This window comes from Eurosta solidaginis, chromosome 2, assembly GCF_040869045.1.
Source record: "Eurosta solidaginis isolate ZX-2024a chromosome 2, ASM4086904v1, whole genome shotgun sequence".
Taxonomy (NCBI): Eukaryota; Metazoa; Arthropoda; class Insecta; order Diptera; family Tephritidae; genus Eurosta; species Eurosta solidaginis.
Window position 1 is genome coordinate 5463125 of NC_090320.1, and position 27939 is coordinate 5491063.

Consider the following 27939-nt stretch of genomic DNA (forward strand, 5'->3'; position numbering starts at 1 on the left):
GAATTACCTCATTGACAAGTGCAGTTGCAACGTTTTCAAACTTAAAATAATAGGTAAACAATAATATCGAAGTTACGATCTTTTCCAGAAAATAGCGAAGACAGTTTAAAGATTTAAAATGATATTAAGTCCATTTAGGTCAAAAGTAAAGCTGGGAACTCTACAGATGTGGAAATGTGGTTAAAATAAAACCTGCTTAGAGCTGACTTGCATAGAACATGACGATAATTTGAGGAAAGAGTGGCTGCTACTTTTTGGAACATGGCTTGAAGGTAGTTTCATGAACAACTTTATATTATCGGTTTATTTAAGTTTTTATTTTATTTTAGTGAATGAAAAATAACAAATAAACTATTATTTTACAATGAAAAGAAGCACTGCGGCCACTATCTTACTAATTTCTAGTATTTTTTGTAGTTTAATACGTACTGAGCATGAACCAAACTGGATCATAAGTACAAACATTGATCGGTGTGACTTTAAAACGCTTTAGTGAAGTATGCGATTAATGTAATTGTGAAATACTACTCCCAAAGTAGTCTTAATAAATAACGTTTTATTATACTGAATATTTGAGATATTTGTTCGAAAGTTCAGAGATTCGAGATTCTGTCAACGAAGTTGCAAAATAATCAGGAATTTCCCAAAATTCGTTACAGTATCAAATAGCACCCTAGATGGTTAAGCTAGTTACCTTAATGATGCTTATTTGTGGAACGTACCAAATTTATAGCAGACAAAGGACCAGATTCACCAATTACCAATTACCGTTCAACGTGTAGAATTTTTTTTTTAATTTTGGAGTTGCAAATTCACACAGCGTTCAATAAGGTTGTCTTTATTCGTCTGGAAAATTTAGTACCAAAATTTTCGATTATGTGCGCCTAAAATTAGGCAATTTTTACGTTAGTGAATCTTGTACAAGTTCTGACAACTCAGAGAGATATACCTACTACACATCAAATATATTAATAAATAAAATACGCTGATACCTAATTAGTCAGAGAATCCGCAAAAAGTGATTGTGTATACTCTAAATTCCCATACATTTTTAAAAACGGCTCGCAAAAATATAGAAAAATTAAGAATGTTTTAGGGTGTCCTTGCAGGCATCAGCAGCATGAGACATAACCAGAAAAAAGTTTCTCAGTTAGACCAAGCTCCGAGCATTATAATTAACAAAAAAATTATAAAAATTTAACCCAACTAGCGCTTTCCTAACATTGACAGGAGATTTTACAGTTCACCAATTCTGCTTAATCTATAAAAATATGAAGCTTATATCTTCAAAACGAATAACATTTTTGTATTATGTGTGTACTTATCGAAATTCAGATTCATCACCTACCGCATTTGCAACACACACACACACCTCCGCATAACATCAGACCCACAAAAATTTGATTTAGTTATTATTTTAAGTATTTAGCTACAAATATTGTGTTTTTGTGTGCTCTAGTGATTTTGGCAAATAATTAATTGCAATATTATTGAGTTGTTGACAGAATCTAAATATGTACATATGAAGAAATACAAACATTTTGATATGTAAACAAATGCTATAAATGTCCAAATGTACCATTTGCATACACACACACACACACACATACACACACACACATACACCACACACACACACACACACAAATACAATATTTAACTTAATATGTGAGTGGTCACAGATGTTCATCTTAATGATAAAGACATTTGCCTCAACCAAGCAACAAAACAAACACTCAACATTATGTATGCCTTTTGGTTGCTAGCAACGAAAGGATATAATGCTCTTGTTGGTACCACGCCTACGTTACGGGATAAGTGGCTTGTGGGCATTGAGGTAGATGTTGTGAGTTGTGAATAAATGAAAATAATAAAAGCATTCTAAACAATCTGAGCAAAAGCTTATCCTGTGTCTTGTACCGTCGGTTGATTGAATTGTTGTTACAAGTATTAAGTTATATGCGGTTTTGGTGTCATTGTTGTGGTTTGTTTTGGCAACAATTTAGTAAATTTTCTACTTCAATGGATTACAATATGTTACAACTATGTAAATAGATTGATATGTAAATATATATACACTTTCAAATATAACTACGTAGTTGTGCTAATGCATGTAATTATCGAATATATAAGTATGTGTGTTAGTAAAATGCGTAAATTGTTTATATATTTTACCAATAGCCTTTGATTTATGACCTGGAAAATTTATGTAAATTGAATAAGTTTATGCCCTAAGGATCACAAATAAAGTATCAAAAATACGAATTAGTATGCAAACATATTTGTAAATATATTTTGAAATGGGAAAGTTTTAAGAACCTCATTAAAGTCGCTACTTAATAAGCGAAATTTAAGGAAAAACAAACAGTTATTTGTTTTGTAGTGAAATCATAACTTGCTAAATCTCAAATAATTTAATTTATATAAAATAAAAGAACTCAAGATTAAATCAGGAAAAAAAATGTTAACTTCTTGTCTGCTAAATCAAAAAATTTTAGTTGGTGCACTGATCTACAATTTTTTTACTCTACCATTTTTAAAATTTTCCGACCGCAATAAAATTCAACAAAATTTTCGGCTGAAATTCTTTATTGGAACAAATATTAGATTATTTGCTTCTATTGTTATATTTCTTGCTTAATTACAAAACAAAAGGTGCACTAGAGAGGATTAGTTTTTAAACAGATAAACTGATAATCATACTGACGTGAATAGCCCTATTATAAACTAGCATGCCCAGCAATCGGTTTTGTCTTTGAAAATTGGTTTCCCTATAATTAAGATGGTTGTTTATCCTTGCATTATCACTTTTCCGGTATATCTTCATATCCATATGAAATCTTCTTTCCTATTCCTGTCTTTTTCCCCATTACCTGTGTAGCGCTTCCCACTTCTACTTACGTACCTCTACCATTACCTCTCTGCCAATTCGCTTATATAAAGAATCTCTATATAAAATTTGGAAAGCTGCTTGAAATATTTGGGGAGAGATAAGTAATTGGCACTGCCCACATTTCCAAATTTATATAGAGATTGATAATTTGGTTACATACATATTCCAAACTATCATTTATACGAGTATAAGCCACTACTTACTTACTTACTTAATTGGCGCTTAACCGTCTAAACGGTTATGGCCGTCCAACAAGGCGCGCCAGTCGCTCCTTCGCTCCGGCGCCAATTGGTCACAGCAAGGGAGTTTAAATCGTTTTCCACCTAGCGCTTCCAACGGAATGGGGGCCGCCCTCTACCTCTGCTTCCATAGGCGGGTTCTGATAGAAACACTTTCTTGGCCGGAGCATCATCATTCATTCGCATAACATGGTCTAGCCAGCGCAGCCGCTGCGTTTTAATTCGCTGGATGTATGCGTATAGCTCGTACAGCTCGTCATTAAATCTCCTTCGGTACTCGCCACCGCCAACGCGTAGGGGTCCATAAATCTTTCGAAGAACTTTTCTCTCGAACACTCCCGCTTCATCTGCTGTTGTCATGGTCTATGCTTTTGCCCCATATAGCAAGACGGGTACGATAAGTGACTTGTACAGTATGATTTTCGTTCGCCGAGAGAGGACTTTACTTTTCAATTGCCTACCTAGTCCAAAGTAACATTTATTGGCAAGATTGATTCTACGCTGAATTTCAGTGCTGATGTTGTTGCTGAGTTTGATGCTGGTTCCCAAGCCACTAAGCCAATAAGACTTAGATATTCGATAAACTAAGTTGATACTTCCGGGGGAATGACCTGACCAATTTTTTTAAAAGTATATACAGGCCTTCAAATAAATGAGCGATAATGTTAATATTGATCGTGGCCTAGACAATTTTGAGAAAATGGGCAACCAAAATATCACCCTTACCTTTTTCCCCTTGTTCTCTTCATAGATATTTTACACTAGCATTGTAACCGGCGTTGCTCGGGTTGGGCAGATACTAATCTAGATACAAAGATTCCTTTCCGTTACTCAAAGTCAAGCAATCAGTATATAAAGATTTTATTGTTCTTCTTCAAACGGTATCTCCCAATTTTTCTCATTCTTACCCTTTATAATTTCCTATCTCTCCTTCTACTTTTTTTACACCCTCTACCTCTCTCCTTCTTTTTTTTCAGATTCCTCATTCTTCTAATTCATCATTATTTGCTTTATTTTTCAAAATGTATTTTATCGCACATAATGCATACTCAAAATCTCATAACTTAATCAAAATATTTTAGCAGCACAATTTTTATCTATCATCTCATATAGACAGCTATTTTTACAATGGAATGCTTAAATTTAATAAAAACTTTTAAATCACTCAATGCAATCGCTTTAACTTTTTGTGAATTCAAAATGCTATGACCAAAAAAATTTCTGCACTTAAGAACGTATATGGCGTATGAGTAACTTTTGCTGACATACAAAATTTGTCGCACCCCCCAGTTGCTCAAGAGAAATTGAAAAAAAAATTTTTATTTAAAATTCTTAGTTCTGAAATTCTTCTTGATCGAAGGAACCTACAGATAAAATTTGCTGATGATTGAAGTGTGGGAAATACGTTTCCATAGGGAACACACACACACACACACACAGAATTTGATTTAACTTTGTTCGCATAACGGTAATCCGTAACGGCATAAACTAATCCAGATAGATATAGACTTCTGTATATCAAAATGATCTGGGCGAAAAAAGAAATCCATTTAGCCATGTCCGTCCGTCCGTCCGTCCGTAAACACGATAACTTGAGTAAATTTTGAGGTATCTTGATGAAATTTTGTATGTAGGTTCCCGGGTGCTCATCTCAGATCGCTATTTCAAATGAATGAAATCGGACTACAACCACGCCCACTTTTTCGATATCGAAAATTTCGAAAAACCGAAAAAGTGCGATAATTCATTACCAAAGACGGATAAAGCGATAAAACTTGGTAGGTGCGTTGACCTTATGACGCAAAAGAGAAATTAGTAAAATTTTGGACAATGGGCGTGGCACCGCCCACTTTTAAAAGAAGGTAATTTAAAAGATATGCAAGCTGTAATTTCGCAGTCGTTGATGATATCATGATGAAATTTGACAGGCATGTTACTCCTATTACTGTATGTGAGCTAAATAAAAATTTGCAAAATCGGATGACGAACACGCCCACTTTAAAAAAAAAATTTTTTAAGTCAAATTTTAACAAAAAATTTAATATCTTTACAGTATATAAGTAAATTATGTCAACATTCAACTCTAGTAATGATATGGTGCAACAAAATACAAAAATAAAAGAATATTTCAAAATGGGCGTGGCTCCGCCCTTTTTCATTTAATTCGTCTAGAATACTTTTAAGGGCATAAGTCGAACAAAAATTTACCAATCCTTGCGAAATTTGGTAGGTGCATAGCTTTTTACGGTAACTGTTTTCTGTGAAAATGGGCGAAATCGGTTGAAGCCACGGCCGTTAACACGATAACTTGAACAAAAATCGATATATCTTTACTAAACTTAGTTCACGTACTTATCTGAACTCACTTTATCTTGTTATAAAAATGGCCGAAATCCGACTATGACCACGGCTACTTTTTCGATATCGAAAACTACCAAAAATGAAAAAAATGCCATAAATCTATACCAAATATGAAAAAAGAGATGAAACATGGAAATTGGATTAGTTTATTGACGCAAAATATAACTTTAGAAAAAACTTTGTAAAATGGGTGTGACACCTTCCATATTAAGTAGAAGAAAATGAGAAAGTTCTGCAGGGCGAAATCAAAAGCCCTTGGAATCTTGGCAGGAATACTGTTCGTGGTATGACATATTAAAAGAAATTAGCGGTACCCGACAGATGATGTTCTGGGTCACCCTGATCCACACTTTGGTCGATATCTTGAAAACGCCTTCACATATACAACTAAAGGCCACTCCCTTTTAAAACCTTCATTAATACATTTAATTTGATACCCATATCCTACAACACCCATTCTAGAGTCACCCCTGGCCCACCTTTATGGCGATATCCTGAAATTGCGTCCACCTATAGAACTATGGTGCACTCCCTTTTAAAATACTCTTTAGTACCTTCCATTTGAAACCCATGCCATACAAACACATTCCAGGGTTACGCTAGGTTCATTTTGCTAAATAGTGATTTTCCCTTATTTTGTCTCCAAAGCTCTCAGCTGAGTATGTAATGTTCGGTTACACCCGAACTTAGCCTTCCTTACTTGTTATGCATATAGATATGAATTATATAGACCTTGTAATTTTCATGTAAGATCATTTCAGTTTTGTTTGTGGGATCAATTCAGGGTAGTTTCAGAACTATATACGCATTATTTCAGCATTATTTTCAGGATTATTACTCTATAGTTACGGACTGTGTTCAGGATAATCTTGGGGCAACTTCGGATCCGAAAGAGGTATCACGAAAATTGTATGAGCATTGGAAAAATCTTGGTTGACGTAGTTGGCTACATACATACTTAAACCATATTTTCAAACTTATTTTTATAACAGTCATTTATCTATTTTAGTATATGTTTCCACAACCTAATGCGTTCACCACCAGCTAAAGATCTTCACATTCAACAATATCTGTTGTTCTCATTCCTCGCTCTTAGCTATGACCGAAGCCGACATGAAGATCAAAGTTAGGTCATTGTACAAAATTTTCTAATGTTTGGGACGTTACTAAGTCCGTGGGTGTCTTTTCAGTCCTATGTTTCTAAATCGGTAAATTTCCCATCAACATCTGAACATTCGAAGTTGGTAAGCTCCAATTTTAGCTGTATATTTTAAAGTTATACCAGCAACCCTACGTCGATGTCCAATCAGTTACAATACTATGCTGAGACTCCCGAAAGCATAAAAGCTTTAAATAAAACTTTATAAAACTTTTTCCACAGGGGGGGGGGTTAGTTACGGAAACTAATTCTACAATTAAGCTTAACTGTGCTACTAATTTTCCTGTTATATTCACCTATATTCCTTTTAAAACCTGAACGTCTGTAACACCTGTCCTTCAACACCATCTCAACTAAACATACATCCAAATAAATTAGTAGATAAAATTGTGATAAACATTTCTAATTTTGCACATATTGTTTTCTTTTGTTATTTATTTTACTCTTCTCAACTACAAAAATTCTGCTATTCAGCAACTTCCTTGTGAACGACCAACTTGCCACCTTGCCGGACAGTCAAATAGTAGTTTGGTTTATCTCTTCCCACTCGGGTCATGCTTTGACATTCAACTATGTATGTTATTCTGGTCGACTAACAGGCTTTTGGCCCAATTTACACTAAAAGTTCATCGCTTTCATTTGGCTTAAATTGTCGCTCTAACAAACACACATATGCTTTTATGTGTGTGGTTAATAGGGTGGTCAACTGTTAGAAAATAAATTTCAAACGCATAATATTTCCGTAAGACATTTCCAATTCAGATAAAGCAGTTGTTGTTATTTATGATGGCGCTGTTTTCATATGAATATATTTGTCAGATTTCATGAGAACACTTACCTAAAGACCGTAAATCTAAGTAGCCCTATTTTTCCTCCTTCTACCACCAATCGTTTTCGCCCATACTATACTCATCTCTTTTTTCATATTTCTTTCTTCTATTTCTATTTCTATTCCAATTCATATGTAAGCATATCCTCTACTTTTTTCTAACCTATTCCTGTGTTTTTTCTGTGATTATCTTTTCTGACCTCCTCCCTCTCAAGTATTTTCCAAAATTTATGGGGTTAAATTAAATGGGGTTACACTGAAATGACAGTCCTTGGTCGGGAAAAATCGCGAGTCGCCCCGGTACATAGAACCGACTGCCTTAGGAAGCGCAAAATTTATCTTTTCCTACTATATCTCTCTCGCCCTATTTCCCACTTCAGTCTGTTTATTTGTGCTCTTAACTTTTTCATTTAATTCCGCTATACGGCGGTGTTCAGTTATTGAGTTGACAATAATTTTTTTTTTATTCTGTAAGCTTCAGCCTCAACAAAATACTTATTCCTTTTTAAATAGCGATCTGCTTTAAAATATGCCAGCGGGAAAGAAAACTGAAGTAAAATTACTACATAAACATCTGCTGCTGAGTGCTGTAACCATGAAATTATACCTGCAAATACTTCTTAGGATGTTATTGAAGAAAAGATAGTTACGGAAAATAGGCTTTTCGGGGCTTCATCCTCAAATGCACTGAAGTCTGTTGTTTCTCTCTTACTTTCGCATCTCTTATCACCCACAGCTCACACTGCGCTTTATCAAGCAAAGTCATCACCATTACCATTAACAACAACAACAACCATTACCCTGGTTCCGCAAAAACTTGGATTCTTTACTTGAATTTATATTAAAAACGTTACCCTTTGTTAACTGAGAAAGACAGCTTTTCTTAATAAAAATAATTTTATTTTGCTTTGTAAAAACAGCCAAAATAAACCGCAGCTTAAACAAAGTGTTCAGAGCGCCAATGGCACCACATCGTGTCTGACACACAAATGTCATTCGACGCAAGAGCGCAAGCAATGCCACCAACTCGCTACGGAAAGCTGCAACTTCAAAAAGGATATGGACCTTTTTGTACTGATAGAAACCAGCGCTCTGTGGGGTGAACAATACAACTTTATCTTTATGTACCACCCTTATATGTGCGCTCATATATCTCCTTGACTAAACACATATGCTTTAGTGTAATTACGCACGAACATTCATTTTCTCTCTTCTTGGCAGAGATAACTATTCGTTGCTAAAAATGTACGTGCGTCTGCACTTTTTCTCTTGGCCATTGTTTGTACCATCTAATTAAACCGAAACTACGTGTATTTGCTTACTTGCAAGCGCATAATACTTAATAAAAAAAAGATGAGAACATTTTAACCAACTTTTTTCTTTTTTTTGGAATTAATTAGTGCAATTTTCCACAATTTATATGTATACGTAGATACCACAAATAGTTGCTAATATATGTATGAGTGTAAGGGGAGGGAATTTAAATTTTGGTTTCAATTACCTTGAAATGGAACACCATTAAATTGTGGGGTGATAAATCGTAGGTTATGAGAAGTTTTTAAGCATATTTTCAGGTGCAAAATTTCACATGGGCGCTGGGAGTTCTTCCATGCATTTTGTTCGATATAAGCTATTAGGGCTACAATAATAATACATATTTTTAACAACAGCTCTCATCAAGTTCTTTTAAAAAGAACTGTTTTACATGATGATCATAAGAAAAGGGTTATTTATGTATAATAACGATTAGAACTACTCTTTTGAATAGTGATTGGAAAGCCTATTCTGTTTTTGAGTTTTTCTTTTCGCTACTGCTTGGGCTCTGAGCATAAATAACAAGAGCATAGAGCAGAGCCATAGCGTAAAATATGGAACGAATTACTTTGGCTCTGCTGTGAGCTACGTCGTGTTCTTAAGAGCGAAGCAAATAGCAAAACAGAAACTTCGAAGAATATGCTGTTCCTATTTTCTATTGTATTGTTTGCGCTCTGTTGGTCGTTCGTGGTAATTTCGGGATTATTTAGGAGCCAGTCACTGTAGGTTTAAGGGACAATTTCGGGATGGTTTAAGCGACGATTGGAGATAATTTCGGAGTCAAATGGGAACGTTTTTAAGAGTTTTCCGATGTAGTTTCAGGGTCGTTCCGGGTGTTATTTCCGGATTCTCTCGGAATGGTCTCAGCGATTATTTCGGCACTTTGCAAGGTCATCTTTTTCGGATATTTAAGGATTCTTTGGGGGTAATTTGGTTATTTCCTAATGGTTTTGGGAAATATTTCGGTGTGTGGTAAATATTTGAGAAACATTTTGGGAAATATTTCTGGGTTAGTATCGGGTTTATCTCAGGTGAATTTTGGATCGCGTCAGGATCACTTGAGGGACTTTTCAGAATAATTTGGGAATAATTTTGGAGACTACTTTTGGATCCTTTAAAGCGATTTTGGTGGATAGTTTCGAGTAATTTCGTAATATGTAGATGATAATTCGAAATATATTGATTTCCGAATTAGTTGAGGTTAGTTTTGGACCACTTCGTGATTATTTGGGAATCACTTGGGGATCAATTTGAATTTAGATGAACATCAACGTAAGTCTTAGCTCTTTGAGGGTACACTTAAGTGCATACTTAGGTACATATTGTCTTCTTCAAAAAAATAAATTTAATGATTTGTGGCTTCTTCACTAAATTATCAATACGAATCTTCGCTGACTATTAATATTTTGACGCTTTTCGATTAAATTTCTGTGGAAGCGCCTGATTGTTCTTAGTTTCAGAAATCTCGGCAAGTCACTATCCCGGCAACCCTATACACGACAAGATAAAATCCAGTTATCCAACTAGGCTTTCAGATCAAAATTCAGATAACTTCGAACTCCAACCTAACATAGTGCAGCCAAATTTTCTGTTATAAACGAAGGATGAAAATTTAAAACAAAATTCAAAATAAAGTTCGTAGTTATTCGGGATTTGTTTGTATCTGGTTGCTGGCTAATCGTATATCAGTTGTTCTTTTTTGCTCTTTCTTTGTCATACCATAACTATTGCTATTTTTTTCATCACGAATGTGTAAATTTCCTCGACACTTGCTGAGCTTCTCAAATAATATAATAAAAAAAAATAAATGTAAGGCGCGATAACCTCCGAAGAGATCTAAGGCCGAGCTTCTCTTCCAATTTGCGTCGTGTTCCTCTTGATTTTCCCTACAAATTGGGGACCTACATACATGTTTTATGCCAACTCCGAACGGCATCTGCAAGGCAGATGAGTTTTCACTGAGAGCTTTTCATGGCAGAAGTACACTCGGAGCGCTTGCCAGACACTGCCGATGGGCGACCCCGCTTAGAAAAATTTTCTTCTAATTGAAAAACCTTATTTCTAAAATTTTGATGTTGCTTTGCCAGGGGTTTGAACCCAGGGCATACGGTGTGTTAGGCGGAGCACGCTACCATCACACCACGGTGGCGCAAATAATATAATATGGAAGTTATTTTCTCAGTGATGTCTAACTTGGTATGAGCTGTGGGAAAACAATCATTAAAAAATAAAAACACAGCCGGGTCACTATAAAAAGTAAGCTTTATCAGCTTGTTGAGAATTGCTACACTTATAAAAAAAGTGGGCCAATACAACCGAAATATCTGTTGATTTTTATTCATCACAAATAACTGTTGAATCAACTTCGCACAATTTCTTGTTTCTGAATTGACCGCTTCAAGAGTCAAAACAACAAAAAAATTTTATTCCACGTAAGTCGTAGCTCTATTAGATTGATTACTGTCACTATGAGAATACCGCAGAAATTGTTAAAATAACAGAGATTAGTCAAAATTAGAGTAACCGTTAAGGCGGTTGATATGTCACAGATTTCTGCGTCGCCAAAGTCATAAGCAAAAAGCAGTGAGGGCCGTGAGCGTAAGTTTCTCTTCACACTTGGCTGCTCTATTTGCATACTATTAACAGCTGTTTGCAAAATTGCAAATTGCCTTTGAAATCAGTTCTTTTAGCAGAAAAATCAATAGGATTGATCGATAAAACAACTACAAAAAATAATTTGTTCTTTGTCCTAAAGTTTATTTCATGATTTTCTGTTTTATTATAAACAAAAACGAAAAGAAAATACCTTTTTTCGGTATAAAGTTTGATTCCGTAGTAGGTATAGTAACAATACTCATGGCGATAGAGTGAGAACTAAACAACAATCAGGTTTTTTGTACAAATCTAGAATAATCTAAAATGTCGTCGCGAAAGTCTAAATATGAAGCGGATGCTTTTTGTTATATATGTGGGCGTTTTACTGAAGTTCGAGATATAAAATATGAATTAAAAACATCTCTCATCCTCTGTGAAGCCTACGAAGCATATTTTGACTGTCCTGTTTGGAACCAATACAAGACATGCGCTCCACATGTTGCTTGTAGTTATTGTAAAAGATGTTTGGAAGGTGAGCAAATTTTATTTAAATAGTAAATGAAATAAAGTATGTAGACATATTGATTTCTCTTTCTATATTTTAGGTTGGTATCGAGATGAGAAAAGATCTATGAAACTTACAACACCAATAATCTGGCGAGAACCAAAAGACCACGTTAAAGCCTGCTACTTTTGCATTGTGAATCCGGGTAAAGGACGTAGAGATAAAAATGCAAAACCTACCGAATATCCTGCTTTTGATTCTTCTTCTCCTCCAGTCGCACACGATCTGACACGACCAGTATCAGAGCTACCGAAAAAATTATCGCAGAGAAGTGGATCATCTCTTAGTTCTTATAAAAGCAATGCCGATAAGGAGTTTTTACCGACACCAGTACAACCAAAACATCATTTTATCACTACTGAAGATTTTAATGATTTGATTAGAGATTTAAATTTGCCAAAAAGTAAAGCAGAGCTTTGAGGCTCTGCTTCGAACAACGTTATCAGGGCCAATATAATGAAAACATGATAGGAGATTATATTTGGGGTTTATTGATGAATAGTACTTATGAACATAAAAGAAAAAATAAAATTGTACACTTCTAAATCATTTTCCAATTTTTTTAAAGTTATTTCGATATTAAAACTTAATAAAAATATTTATTTGAATTGTTTCATTTTCAAGTAAAAATTAAAACCACAGACTTTGAAAAATTTCGTTCAAGCGGTTTCCTAAATAGGAAAGCTAACTTTTTCATGCCATATATATTTTTTTCGTCAAATTACGACCTAAAGAATTGAAATTTAATGTTTTGAAGTCAAAGTCAAATTTTGTGTTGACCCGTGTAATCTGTCATTTTTACAGAATAGTGTAAACTCGATACCAGCGGTTCCTGTTCTATTGAAATTACTAAACAAATTTGTTTCCTGACACCAAACTCACTTGAATTAATCATAATGCTACAAATTTGTCGGAATGTTTGCTCATTCGGGTCCACTAACCTAATTTTCGCTTTTGCTACCAATATTTCTTACTGTGTGCAAATAAAAAAACGTTTGTAAGTGCGCAAAAGCAATGTTATCTTCAGAGCTGAATTATAGATTATTTGTTTTTATGTTTAAATTTTTGTTTAAAGTAAATGATAAGACTTTTAACATCACGTGCATGTATGTATATCAAAGAAATTATACAATTTTCAAATATGAAATTCGTATATTTTTTAAACCTTCAGCTAGGCCAATGTCAAAAATTATTTAAAAAAATAATACTATTTATTTGTTTGTCTGCAGTATTTGCAAACTCTAATTCAATATGAAAACAAATCGTTAAATAAATATGTGGAGCAGGCGACTGTCGTTATCACTATCAAGTACTGATAAAGGCTTTATGATGCTGAGTGACGAGCTTAACCCCCGTATTGAACCCATAATAAGTAAACCAAAAGCGAATAAATATATAAATGAATTTGCGATTAAAAGTTCAGTGTAGTAAAGTTGCCAACATGTTGATTTAAAAAACGAATCAAACTAGAAACTAGAAATGCATTCTGCTTTATTTTTAAATTCTTCTATATAATCGAGGGCGATGTATTAACCTATTTTATACATATTTCGTCCATGCATCACTTTCAGAAGATTCGGCCTTATAGCCAAGCCCAAGAAATTGGTAATAATATCTCGATTTTCTAAAGTTTTTAAGTAGGAATTAGTCAGTCCGATATCTCGGTATACGATTTCGGAACAACCTTCCTCAAAAACCTATTAATCACTTTGTCTGAGTATGTTGTGTTTATAATGATAAAGGTTGTTTACAGTGCAAGTATTTTAATGAGAAACTCAGCAACCCTTAACAGGGAGTTCTGAACTTATTTCTTTAAGATAGGGCGGCTGTATTGATGTACTTTTAAATGAATTCTGCCATCCCTTTCATGAAATGTTTTGCTATTTTTTAGTTTGCCAAGAAAAGGGGGGTCTACAAGCACTTTTCCATGAAATATGTATTTTATTGGTTTCCGGAGAACTCGAAATTTCCCATATATTTAATATGAATTTAACCGGCTCATTTTGAAAAAATAGTCCTACACCATTTTAGATACAACACTTTGACTGCTTTTTAAAATCCATTTTCAAAAAACAACTAAATGGAGCTCACATAGCGCTTAGTTGGCAACATTGGGATCGGTAAACCAAGCTTCAACTGGAATTCCAGCAAGAACATGTAAACACAGTTATAAGCGATATTCAAGTGAACAGTTCGGAAGCAGTCAAATGGAAAATTAAAGAACGGAAAACACTTAATAAAATAAGATTCAAAATTTTATTTGTGCTAAAATATTAATTGAAATTGTATGCACCTTGCTTAAAGTTTTTTATTCACGTTTTCAAAAAGTCTTTCAAAATAAGAAAAAATAAAGTGGGTTACTATATATGCACGCAAATCCTTTAAAGAATATACAATTTTGGTTTGAGATCTCAACTTAAAAAAAAAAAGAAAAATTATGCACAAAGTCATTATTTTCGCGCTCCTACTAAGTATTCCGCCGCACATTGTGGTAAACACTTAAAATTTCAAGTAAAATAATTAAAACCTCATTAAAGACCAGCTCTCTTATTCCTTTAGCGTGGCGCTACCAAAGCCAAACAAATCTACCTAACTCAACATACCGACATAAAGGACCGTACATTTCAAAGCCATTTCATTGCAGAACTCAACGATTTGGTCGACACAGCCGCTAGCGATCATTTAAATCGTCTATTGGAAGAGTTGCGCACCAACAAAGACTTTGTTGTTTATGCAACCAAAATTGAGTCGGCCGCAAGCTCATCACTGTTGGTGCCGAAAATCGTTTATCTGAAACAGTTGCTAGATATAAAACAGCAAGAACAAGCACATAGCGTAGAGAACTTTTATACATTACGCAATTTGAATTTCCTAAATAAACTGAAACACGAATTGCTGAAATTGCAAGATGAAAGTGCAGAGGAACTACGCCAATTACGTTGGTATAATTTGTGTCGACAATTCTGGTTCCGTGACAATTTAAACCAAACTAAAGCAGCAGCACCCAACAACAATGCACACCTACCACTGCATCAAAATGCAAACTATTGGAGTAATGTGAAATTGGCACCATTGCGCGCTAACACTGTCACAGCCACGCCCCCAAAGGCTCACATCGACATCGAACGCTTTGGCAGCGCATTGTATGCAAATATAAAATCAGCTGGCTCTGAGATAATCGACGATTATTTACTCACCGTACGGAAACTATTACAGGAAGTTGTTGAAGAGAAACACATTGCTTCAGAGGAGGATGAAACAGTTGACAACGCAGCGGCAACACAAAATGATGCATCACGTGCTTTGCACGCCACAAAGTTGAGCAAATTGTTAACGGAAATCGATGCAATACTCGCCATTGATGATTTCTATGAGAAACGCAATCGTTTGTACGCATATCTTGAAAAGGATCTCTCAGCCGATTATGAGCAATTTAAAAATTCACAATATGCACATGAGGATTTGGCGGTAATTTTGGCTAAATTGCAGAGCAAAGGACTTGATCTCTTTGTCACGTTTATATTTAGTAATTTTGAGTTTCTCGAGCATTTACATGAGACTTGGGCGAAATTGTTGCCCGAGCCAACAGCAGCTGCGCCAGATGAGTCACAGCTGCATTATGATGTGATGTCACAGCGTTTGTTTGATGTGCATCGTTTCTATGTAGAATTTAAAAATGATTGGCAGAATAACGAACGCTACGATGTGTATCAGAATGTTGTAAAAGAGTTAAATGAGGCTACACGTAATGGCAGTGCGAATATGCACGTTTTCGAATTGTTGCACAATGCATCGGGCAATGTGGGTAGTGTTACTTTGAATATGATTAAGGGAAAGTGCGATGAGTTTTAATGTGTAGTTTTTGAAGATTTGATTATATTTTTTTAAATTTTATTTCAATAAAAAAAGGCCAATTAAGTGTATGATGATTTTATTACCTTCGAAAGCAACTTCTGAAGATTGGGCATACTGCGGAGCTTGTTATCATTCCTCAGCAGTACTGAGTTCCAGTTTATTCATGTTTTAGTATTATGTAATCGATAAACTGCTTGGCTTTAAGAAAGGCTCTCCTGAAGTGTCGCTTTAAAGAGTGAAGTAGCTCTTTAAAGTTGAAAGTTGGGTGGCCGCTGCTTTAACTGTGTGGAGCAGCTCACCTGAACACTTTCAGGGTAGTAGGAGTTTTCCAGAATACTGAGGTAATCAGCATTGAGTGATGGGTCTTACTAAACCCTAGCCATGTCGCTAAGCATTTGTTATGCTCAATCGCGTTATAGTTTCTCTAATACACAAATAGTCTTAATAGAAAAAGAGGGTGCTGCAATTGCGCGTGATTTTAGGTACTCACCGACTACACTACATAGCACAGTTTTAGAGCTAAGCACTTTTAGAGCCTCGCTGTGAATAGATGTTAAACTCCGTAAGATTATGTGCGGATCTTACCACCTTGAACGTGGAGTTTATCAAAGCAGGTATGGATTTTGTAAAGAGTTTGTCTGGTTTCAAGCTTGCGTTTCTGCCTAGCGTGGGTGGAGATTAGTTGCTAATTATTTTGCTCAATCGATGAGTTACCAGAGGTACTGGCGCTGTGACTGGATGTAATTATATGTTCCAAAAAACATAAGCTCCCCTTTATAGCGATGCTTAAGATACGCCGTAGAGTATGCTAGTACCGTCCTGTGTGGCTGGTTTAATGTAGGCGAACAGGCTGTCGGATGTTTCATGAGTGCCGTGGTGCTTAGCACTAAACATCCTAGTTTTCTTTTTTCACAAAGTTTTTTTGCCGTCATTCAAGGCATTAGTTAGTTTAGGGCATTCTTTCGACGTTCTAATATGGATGTAATCCCGAGAGGTGCACCAAGAAAAATATTTTAGGACACACTAAGATTGAATGCGCCAACAAGTATATCAGAAATTTGTTTCATAACTAAGCTGAACACTTCATTAGCATAAATAAAAAAACAAATCCGTCCCTTTGACACACACTAAAAGTTTCTAAGACCAACCGCACTTGCTGCTTCGCGATCTAGAAGGTATGCCACCTCTAAAAGCTGGAGTCGTAGTCTGGCGTACGCAGAACAGGAAGAAATTATGAGCTCAACAGTTAAACCCTACAGTTTTTGCTTCCTATATTTTTTGTCACTGTGATGAAATTTCTTTTAGAAACTCCTCTCCTGAGGCTGCAGCCTTCTATTTTTGATACAAATGCTAATATTTTTTACTTAAGCTCTTAAGGCTTTCACATGACCTTTGACACTTTTCAATCGAGCGCTTAATTCCATGTCCCAATCGCTTAGCACATCCTGCCAACTACAACCTACATTTTGTCTTAGTCATCCTCATTGGGGCATTTACCATTCATGCTTCACAGATTGCGCCTTTTCTTAAAGTTCATCCAACTATCCAGCTATCCTTAACTTGCACTTGGCGACAAATACGCAAATGATTTTATTATATTTTCAATGAAACCAAAAGTACAATTGAATGTAAAAACTTAAGTAGCCTTCAAGTGACTTTCCCAAACCTTTAGGGGTACCTTAAATTGAAACATGTGCTTGCCGTAACTAAGGCAACATATTCTACAGCTATTCAGACTATCAAAATAAACTGGCTAACTAATGAATTACTGCAGCTTAAGAGACCTAAACGTCTTTTGCCGAAATCACCTACAAACACACATATGATGCGTGTTGCTACATAAAGTTAAAAATGTACAAATTTTTCCAACTGCTGATCCGATGCCGGCTTCAGCACTACACATACACAAATACGTTCAACAAACAAACACAAGACGAACACACCAACAACATCCTGTAACATGAAAGTTTTCCAGCCAACATTTTTGCAGGGCATTTTCACACTAAAAGTGACTTCACTATTTGACTTGTTTTCCCGTTGGCATACATGCACACTTTTCCAGCACTTCAAGCGTATAAGTGTGTAGGAGTGTATCGGATATCCGCTGCCTCCTTATGTGCCGCTCTCTACACCCACTGTACTACTGTCAGTAAAACCGAGTTATTGTGTTGCGTGTCGTGTTGCTACTAAATAATGTTGCCAAGTTGAGAATAATATATTAGCAAAGTTTAGCGACACTAACAGCCCAGCATACACACACGAACACACCTACACATACACAAACACACATTGCATTAAGGCAAATGCAGGACAAAACTAAAAGAGGATTTGAAATGGGACACTTTTTAAAGTATAACAAAGTATTTAGTTAACTTTAGTATGGTCAGGCTCGGTCCGCATATTTTTATTGCTGTTTTATATATGTAATAAGCACACATACAGGCTCACACTAAACAACTGGGCGTGTGTTTGTTTTCATAAGTTTTACTATTGAAACTGAGCTGAGCTGTGGTTATATGAGATTTAACTGGGATTGTTGATGCATACTTGTTTGAAAGCGAGTAGCATTGGCCAATGAATGTGAAGTCAGAGGAGGAATGTTAAGTTAGGGACGGCGTACTTAGTAGTACACACACATGCACACAAATGCATATAAAAGTCAAACCAGCAGAGAAATGAGCAGCAAAAATCTGCGGTTAAGCTTTCATAAATTTTAACTAGAAAAAGTTTCAAAATTTTCGGTCTGCATGAAAACGAAAATAGCGAAAACAAGCATGAATATGAGGAGACACAAAAAAGATATGGCAAAAAATGGGTTAAGAATAATACAATGGAATTATGTTTTTTTATTTGTTTTTTTTTTTTTAATTTTCTTTTTCGTTTTACAACAAATCGCTGTGAGTTTCCATGCTAATATTTTTTGTGGGTTTTTTTTTTTTGTTGTGTGCGAGGGTTTTTCGAGATTAACAAAATTAGTACATTTCTATTTGAACAGAAAAGTTATGGCGAAATTTTCATTAATAAAACAGAATGATGAATTGAATATTCATTCATTAAAATTAATAAGAAAGGCAAATCTCTAGCCTTTTTAGGAAAAACTGGTACCCAAATAATATCATTTGACCCATTTTTGACCTTAATTAGTCAATAGATTGAACCATTATGGATATTTCTCTTATGTGAAAACATGAAAGCCAACAGTTAAGGTTACGCTTATGGTTGTGGTTATGGTAAGTTTCGGTTTTTGAGTATAACAAAAGGCTACGGTTACAATTATTACAGTTACAATAACGGTATATATTACGGTTACGGTATTAATATTTACAACAACAGTATATATTAAGGTTACGGTAATGACATTTACAACAACGGTATATATTAAGGTTACGGATATACATTTACAATTTCGGTACAAATTATGATTAAGGTTACATTTCCGTTGTTTTTGTAGCGATAAAGGCACTCCCCGAAGGTTTTGGGGGTGTTATCGATGTTGATGGTCCTTTGGCGGATATAGATCCGGTACGTTTCGGTAACAAGCGCCATTTAAGCACAAGCACGAGCAACTTGGGAACGATTTAATAGTACCAGCTTGAAGCTTCTGGACCTTGCCGCCCCCACCAGGGGTCGCCAGATCCTTGGATGCTAAATAAACAGGATTCACCACGGGTAGGTGAGGCTAACTGTTCTATTGGTGAAGCTATAAATTGCGCTGACAACCACCTGAAACGGTTGCGCTACATAGCCCCGCGAATCATTTGCGTATTCTAGTCACCTCTTATGACAATCGTACCTGTCGCGGTTATATTCTAAGCCATCAAACCCGCTGCGGGACGGTTACGTCTGCGCCCCTTATTGCGGTTATGGTTACAATCATGCTTACAGTAACGGTGGCAGAAAAGATTAACGTTTAAGAAGCATATTCCTATTGGGTAGCGTGAAAGCTCCGATTATGCTTGCACTTGCCGTAACTTTAGACAACATGACCGTAACCTTACGTTTACGGTTACGGTCATAATTATAGTTAAAGCAAGAGTTAATGCTACGGTTATGGTTTCATTACACGTATGATAACAGTTGCAATAACGGTTACAGTTACGTCTACGATTTTTATTTCGTTTAAGTTTCGTGGAAGAAGGAAATGTTTTATGCATTGACCTGGTTTTTAAGCCTTACTGCGATATTCTTCGAGTCCAGGGCTTCCTTCTTCTATGAAGGGCTACCCACTTAGACCTTACCTACCACGGCGCGCGCAATTCCCCGTAACTCATTACATTACTTCGCGTACGAGTGCATGCTACTTGATCACCATCACTCTCACGCTGATGGGCTAGAAGGCATCTATTTTCTCCTTTTCTTAGAAATATATGCCTCACGTACATATGTATGTATGTGCTTATCGTATTTCACCTGTTGCTTCGGCATATCATGTCACTGATGACACTGCCCGGGTAAAATTTACCAAGCATCTCTTCCACGCTATTCGGCGAAGCGCTCGAACTCGAAGAAGGTGTAACGTACATTATCTAATTTTCCACAGTACAGGCAGTTCGACGTTCCAAACATCCCCATTCTGTGGAGATATTTTGCGGAAGTAAGTAAAATTTGGTTTTAAGACAACCCGGTTTCGTCGTTGCGCAATTTTAGTAAATCGTAAAAAACACAAGGTGAACTTACAAAAAAAACATGATTTTAAAAATTTTCCAATTATTATCGTCGATTTTTTTTCTAAAGGTGATCGAATTTGTATCGAAAAGTTATTGATTTTGTATCCATTCAATATCTAAAAGTTATCGATTATGTATCGAAAATTTGTCGATATTTTACCAAAAAGTTGTCGATTTGTTATCAAAAAGACGTCTATGTGTTATCGAAAAATTATCGAGCGATTTATCGGTGTTACCAATTTTTATCGACGTGTTATCGAAATTTTCATCGACGCCTCATCGCGTTGTTGTAAAGTAGATACCGGTAGAACTTCAATATAAAACCAACTAATATAAGCCGAAAAGAAACCAATAAAAAGCCGATGACTCGATAATTCCGCTTTGGGTAATAAGAAGATAAGAATGCAACAACTGGTTGGCATCGGTTGCTACCAATACGTATCCCAGGAAGCACTTCTCAAATAGCCCAAACTTATTTTTTATTACCTTTATATTAAGTCCCTTTCATGTTTGTCACCTCATTTCCATACAAATTTTTGACCCACGTAAAAGTCTTTTTCGGTAACTTCCCGTTGAGCTAGACACTTGATGCTTAGAAAATAGTTCAGATCTGGGGGACATTACAATGCAAGTGACAAAAAAAAAAATCCGGTAGGCGGCGCACGGATCGAGATATTCAGAAAATTTATATTGAAATGGAAATTTTGCGATCGACTTTTAACTAACTTCACGATGATCCAGAGACTTGAAACTTAGCACATAGTTTGCGAGTCGACGGCACTACAATTCGTGGGAAACTAAATGCCGCCAGGTAGCAGACGAACCGAGATAAACGAAAATCTCTGAAAAAACACAAGGAATCTAAAATTTAAATAATCAATTAGTTAATCCCAAGTACATGATTTTGCTTAAACTGAAAGAGTGCGCTCCATCTTTATAGGTTTAAATCCCAAAATTCTTTTACAAGAGCTATTGTTAAAGTTTTTTAGTCAAAATTCAACAAGACTATGTCTGTATTAAAGGAAAAATTGCCTTCTATTTTTTGGTCCATTTATATAAAGGTAGTCCTTAAAATTTTTTTATCATCTTTTTTATTTCTGGTGAAATCACCTCTGTCGTGGTTTCGCTTCAATTTATGGGCAAGCTCTAGTTAATTTACAAACATTAGTTTTCTAAAGGTACACCTATATGTTTACACATCAACCCTCACGAGCACTTGGTACTTACACCTTTTTTATAACTTTTCTATCCCCCACCCTGTCGGCGACATTAAATATTGTAACGAATTTACTTGCAAATCCTCTTATTTGCAATCCTCTGCTAAGTTCGAATCATTAAACTGTTGAATAAATAACTCCAATTTGTAATAATGAAAAATGGCCTTTATTAAAGTACTTCACAATAACACTCAAACTGTGCAACGAATAGCTTGCTTAATAACAAAATTGATTGATAGCTCAAATGAAACTCTACTATTCAAAATAATACTGCTCTTGCTCGCTAGATAGCGTCTTAGTCGAAACTGCTTGACAACTCAAATCAAACTGAATTCCAGCGCCTCTACAATTTTATATTCTTGGATTTCAACGTTCGCATCTTCTAGGCGCTTCCAGAATCTACTAGTCCAGCAGCTTTCAAACTTCTCAGCTGTAACTACAATTGCAAAATTTTATAGTTTTTCTCATTGCATACTTTCAGGAGTATCTCAGATATATGCATATGTTTGTGCGTTGACTCTCCGCTGCTCGTATACGTACATGGTAGATATGTGTAGACGCAATTATTGTTTCGTTTATGTAGATACATAGTGATTGATCTATGGATGTGAATTCTCGTCACTGCTTAGCATCGGCTTAGAGACGATAGCATCGCTCAGTGCTGCTCACATTCGTTACAATATTTTATTTGGCAAGCGCAAGCATTAAATTTCTGTATACATTTTTGCCAAGCATTATATGCCCACAGGTGTACATATTATTATCTGCTGTTAACAAAGCCATTACGAGCAGTAATTCGTTGCCAGGTTCATTGTACCGACTTTATATATAGCCAGTGCAAATGCTGTAAATCCCTTGAAAATGCCACAGTATTTACCATATTTCTTTGCAAATCATACACAGATAAAATCACAGATGCTCCCCAATCGGGATAAATTTTAAATGCATAGATATCCATATATAGAACACTTACATGCATACAAACAAGATCAGGTACATAAAATCAAACATACGCTTACGAATGAAGCAATAGACAGCTTGGTCGCAACATCTGCGTTCCACCAGCAACAAAAGCAAATATTCGGCCCTCTTGCTAGCAAGCGCGCGAAGGATGAGTCAAATAAAACAAAAATAGGAAAATACCATTTAGCAAGCAAATATATACACACAGTCATAAGCGTATGGACGTGTAACATATTGCATTGTCATGGCTTTTCGAATGCTTATAAATTTAGTCATTGCCAATGCAATGGCTCTGTATGTGTAAGTACTCAAGAACCAAATGGAATGGAACTGCAATCTGTGCAATGAGTATTGCGGAGTATATTTGAACTTACGAGTACTTCGCTCACGTCAAATATCAAATACTTTAATGTAACGAGAATTTTGGTGAACTGAGCGTATATTTGGAGCTGCATATTTATGTACGTACATATGTAAGTGTGCCTGTTTGTAGAACGCTTACTACAAGTCTATTTAGTATTACATGTGACATTTATTGGCGCCCAACTGGCTTTCTGACTTAACTGATATTCAGTTATGTGTGTATGACCATACCTTGTATTGGGTAAAAGACATTCCAACCCACAATACATTTGTTGCTTTTGTGGAAATCACTTCTTTTGTTGTTTCGTATTGACAAAAATTGGATGCTGTTTCGGCAAATGATAGAAATTGTATGCGCTTATTAATTAGTTCAGTTATCCGCATGACAATCGCTAAAGGCAATTTGGGCACAAACAAACAAATATAACAACAAAACATAAATTATATCTGTGATACATATGTAGGTACAGATATGTATATGTATTTGTTTGTAGTATACACATTCACACACATAAAGCAGTGAACAGAAAAATAGCAGTGTCAGCTTTTACAAAATTTCGTCAATAAAATATTTGTTATTTTTTTTTTCGGTAATTTAGAAAATACTTCATTGACTTTGTAAATTAAAGCTATGCTAACGAAGCTCAAAAATGTTTTCGACATAATTCGAAAAAATGTTACGAAATTTTGGAGTTCTCTGAATTTTTGTTTTTTTTTTTTTGTAGCCCAATCAAAAACGTTTTCGAAACTACGATAAAATTTTACGAAAATTTCGTATATTTCACTATAAGTTTACTGAATTTTTTGGAATGTGAAGTCTAGTTCGAAAGTTCAAAAAATTCAGGAAAATTTCGAAGTTTCTTCTCAAGCCCTCCGATTTCTTTTTTTTAATACATATGCAGTTTTGTAGCCCAAGCAAAAGCGTTTTCGGAATATTTTGAATATTCGAATATATTTTAAAAAACTTCCGACTTCTTATTTGGAGTTCTCTGAACTTGTTTTAAATATGCTGTTGTTAGCCTAATGAATTTTGGTCTAACAAAGCAAACAGTTTTTTTTTCCTATTGAAAAAATACAGAACATCGCACGGAAAACAATTTTCAAAAACCGGCTTAGATTTTGAAAGACCTATAACTTGTACTTTAGCTGACTAGAATTGATTGGGCTTCCAAATAAATTTATAAAACATAAAAAGTGCGAAATTTTTGTAAAATTTTCTCGAATTAACGTAGTTTTTCGAAAACGTTTTGGAGATTGGTTTGCATAGTTTAAGTTACAAAACTCAAAGAATTTTGTTGTTTAAATATTGAAAGAATAAAAAATTAGAAAGTTATTGTCAAAATTTGAAAAAAAAATGTCTTCTGCTATTTTTCAGTTCGGTGCTGTAGACATTTTCCAGGAACAATTCCCTACAAATGTAATTTTTTTATATTTCGATTCTATTCGATTTCCTTTCTTATCTTTGTATTCGTGTTGGCTGCTGTCGTGTTTAGTTGGCAAATATCCGTGTACCTGTGATTTTGTCACAGAACATTTCAGCGACAGCTTGCCTGTGACAGCATTTATTTCCCGTTACCAATCACAGACTCAAACATAGCTCTCATCACAGGAACAAAACGTTTCTATGCTATGAAACAATACAATGAGAAAGTTCCTTAATCTGCGACTGAATAACTGTAGATGTCCCAAAAAATTACACAGAGTGTATTATTGGCAACACAATAAGTGATTCCTGTTGGCGTGGTATTTGTTTCGTCTCAGTCACAGTCACGGTCACGGGTAAAAACCGCTGTGACTGAGAGGTCATAATCACAGATAACATTGTTCTTCAAAAATCATGGGATTGGCCAACAATAACTCTGATGGTCGGGTGGTAGTTAAAATTCCATTCAAGAACAATCCTACCTGCTTAGGTGAATCATACACAGCAGCTTTACGAAGGTTTAATGCATTATTTTTGATTTTTCATGTACGGACACATGATGGGGAATGCACAACCAGCTAAGCCTTAAGCTGCCGAATGATTAACCGAAAATGGATCGCCCGACAGAAAATTCATACAAAAGTCATGTAAAAAAACGAGAGATTAGGGACGAAACCTCGAAATCGTAGTCTCAGACCGACAGTTGATGCGTTGATGGGACACAATGTCCTTTCAGTGTGTTTCGGGACAGGATTGGAAACACGTTCTTTCCAAACTTCCAATAAACATTGCTCATTACTTTGAGATACCACTCATAATAAAATAAAATAAGGCCAAACAAAATTTGGAACAGGAGGGATTGGAAACACGTCCTTTTCAACCTCCCTTAAAGTGGCTCCCAGACTCCCAGACTCTTCCGTTTGTCGTTGTAGTAAATATGTTGATCGGAATCACATGGCATTCCGACAGCATATCCAATAGAACTAAGTGATTTTAATAATGAATGATATTTAGTAGTTTAAGCTGTAGGCCTATACAGCCGTAATGATAAATAAATTAAATTAGTTATTAATACAACAAACCCCTGCTCTAAGATCTCAATATGTCTCATTTATTGGATGAGTATGAAGGCCTGGGTCACATGGTAATAGTGCCAAACCTGAAGCTAAATGAATCTCATTATTATATCCGACATCACTGCCTTTTGAAGCCTAATAGCACAAACACTAAACTAAGATTAGTTTTCGATGCATCTTGTCGAACTTCTTCTCAGAAATCAATAAATGATATGCAAATGGTTGGATCTACTATCTTACTTCGTTTTCGTTTACATTGCTTTGCGCTTACAGCTCACACAGTCAAAATGTACAGGCAGAACTAGTCAGTGATGACCATAGTAAGTTTCAATATATCTTGTGGAGAAGTTCACCAGATGATGATATTCAAACATTCCAGCTAAATACAGTCACATACGGAAAGGCATCTACACCATATATTGCTGTGCGCAGTTTGCACTACCTCGCTGATCAATATGAGTAAACTTTCGTCGTCAGCCAATAAATAGTCGTGTTACAAAAAGGACTATACTGTCCATTGCATCGTCGCTGTTCGACCCTCTCGGGCTCTTAGCACCAATTCTTCTTCAAGAGATATGGCTGCTGAAAGCCCCCACTCATAAATGGTTTTTCATATAAATAAATAAAAAAATAAATGTAAGGCGCGATAACCTCCGAGAGATCTAAGGCCGAGCTTCTCTTCCAATTTGCGTCGTGTTCCTATTGATTTTCCCTACAAATCGGCCGGACGGGACCTACATGTTTTATTCCGACCCCGAACGGCATCCGCAAGGCAGATGAGTTTTCACTGAGAGCTTTTCATGGCAGAAATATACCCGGAGCGTTTGCCAAACACTGCCGAGGGGCGACCCCGCTTAGAAAAATTTTCTTCTAATTTAAAAACCTTATTTCTAAAATTTTGATGTTGCTTTGCCCGGGGTGCGAACCCAGGGCATACGGTGTGGTAGGCAGAGCACGCTACCATCACACCACTGTGGCCGCAAGATTATGCATTATGAGTAGATTGCATGTATTTTTATGGAGAACGGTAGATTGAGCGACACTAGCGCTATCTGACATGGAAACGTAGCCAACTACCAAATTTTGTCACAATCAAAGCATAAGAAGAAGAATTTGACATCTCCCTTGGCTAAGGGTGTTGGCACACTTTGCAAGTGAAATTATTTTTTCCACTCGTTGGTAACTTTTCTAATTCTTCGCAGTTCAAAACTGCAATATAACAAACACAAAATATGTTAGCAACTATTTTTGTTGTACAGGGAGAATGTTTATAACAGTGATTCGTGAAATATTGTATGTGAATGGGCAAGGCGAAATAAACTTCAATTGCCACGTGTGAAGTTCCTTCATATTTACAACCGCAGCATCTTGTCTGTTTGTAGCGGTGTTATTGGAAAACCATAAGCTTGTGTTAAATGCATCTATATGAAAAATACCATTGTGCCGAGACCTTAAACTTAAAAGGGATATTTTAGCGGCTTGGCAAGGCTTACTTGACAATCTTTCGCATCTTGATTGTGAAGGAAATGTTCGCGTGCGCCTTCTGATGGCGAAGTACAGGGTGGCCCCCACCAAACGACAGTCACTACCAAAACTGGAGGGACGCACCAAATTAAATGGAGTTTTTCCTATCCCCACTTTTGTTTAACTTCTATACATACATCAAAGCAACATTCGCCACCAGAAGGAGTTACTATCGCTTCCTACGCCAATGACTGCACAATAATGGACACAGGCCCAGGCCCACAGATCGATGAGCTTTGCAACAAAATAAACGGCTACCTCACTAATCTCTCCAGCTTCTTCACTTCACGAAACCTGACATCATCACCGACTAAATAATCGGCGACCTTACTTACAACATGGACGTCGCAAGTGTCGACCATTTTGAACATCCACGTCAATAGCACTACGCTACCGACTGTCTTACAACCCAAAACTGGGGTGTGACGTTTGATCAGGATCTACATTTTGGTGAGCATGCAGCTGCAATTGTACCGAAAATCCTGAGCTGCAATAAGATCCTCAAATTTCTTGCTGGCAGTACGCTCATTCCTACTAACAATTGGCCAGCCGATTGCATGCTACGTATTCCCGATATGGTCGCCACGCCTAAAGACTACCCACTGGAAGAAGCTACAGGCCTGACAAAATACTGCACTCATAACCGCCACGGGTTGTTTTCTTATGTCCCCAGAACACCATCTACATAATGAGGCGAGAGAAATAAAATGCTACCCAAACAGTTCCTGTTGAATACCCAGAAACCTGAGCATCCCAACAGATATCTGATTGATGAGCCAACACCGCCTAGGGGCTTAAGGAGTCAACTCCGTAAGCAATATGAGGAAATACGGCGCCTGAGAACTCAACCGTATGAAGCCAAAAAACACAAGCAGGTCCTCAGTGTACTCCCCAAA

At 36.1% G+C, this 27939-nt stretch overlaps 2 protein-coding genes across 4 annotated transcripts in view; one reads left to right on the top strand and one right to left on the bottom strand.

The window, feature by feature from the left end:
- The window catches only part of DIP-epsilon (Dpr-interacting protein epsilon), a 585790-nt gene that overhangs the window by 159763 nt on the left and 398088 nt on the right, over positions 1 to 27939 (bottom strand). The window lies entirely within an intron of this gene.
- LOC137241939 (uncharacterized) lies at positions 14129 to 15878 on the top strand. The gene is made up of 2 exons (XM_067769297.1): positions 14129 to 14446; positions 14515 to 15878. Exons 1-2 carry the CDS (start codon positions 14393 to 14395, stop codon positions 15805 to 15807), a joined length of 1347 nt encoding a protein of 448 aa, XP_067625398.1. The 5' UTR covers positions 14129 to 14392; the 3' UTR covers positions 15808 to 15878.

Bases quoted from the DNA above. Each gene is read 5' to 3' on its own strand.
- LOC137241939 (XM_067769297.1), top strand. From the start codon at position 14,393: ATGCACAAAGTCATTATTTTCGCGCTCCTACTAAGTATTCCGCCGCAC. The intron at 14,447-14,514 runs GTAAACACTTAA...TTATTCCTTTAG, and splicing joins GTATTCCGCCGCACATTGTG to CGTGGCGCTACCAAAGCCAA.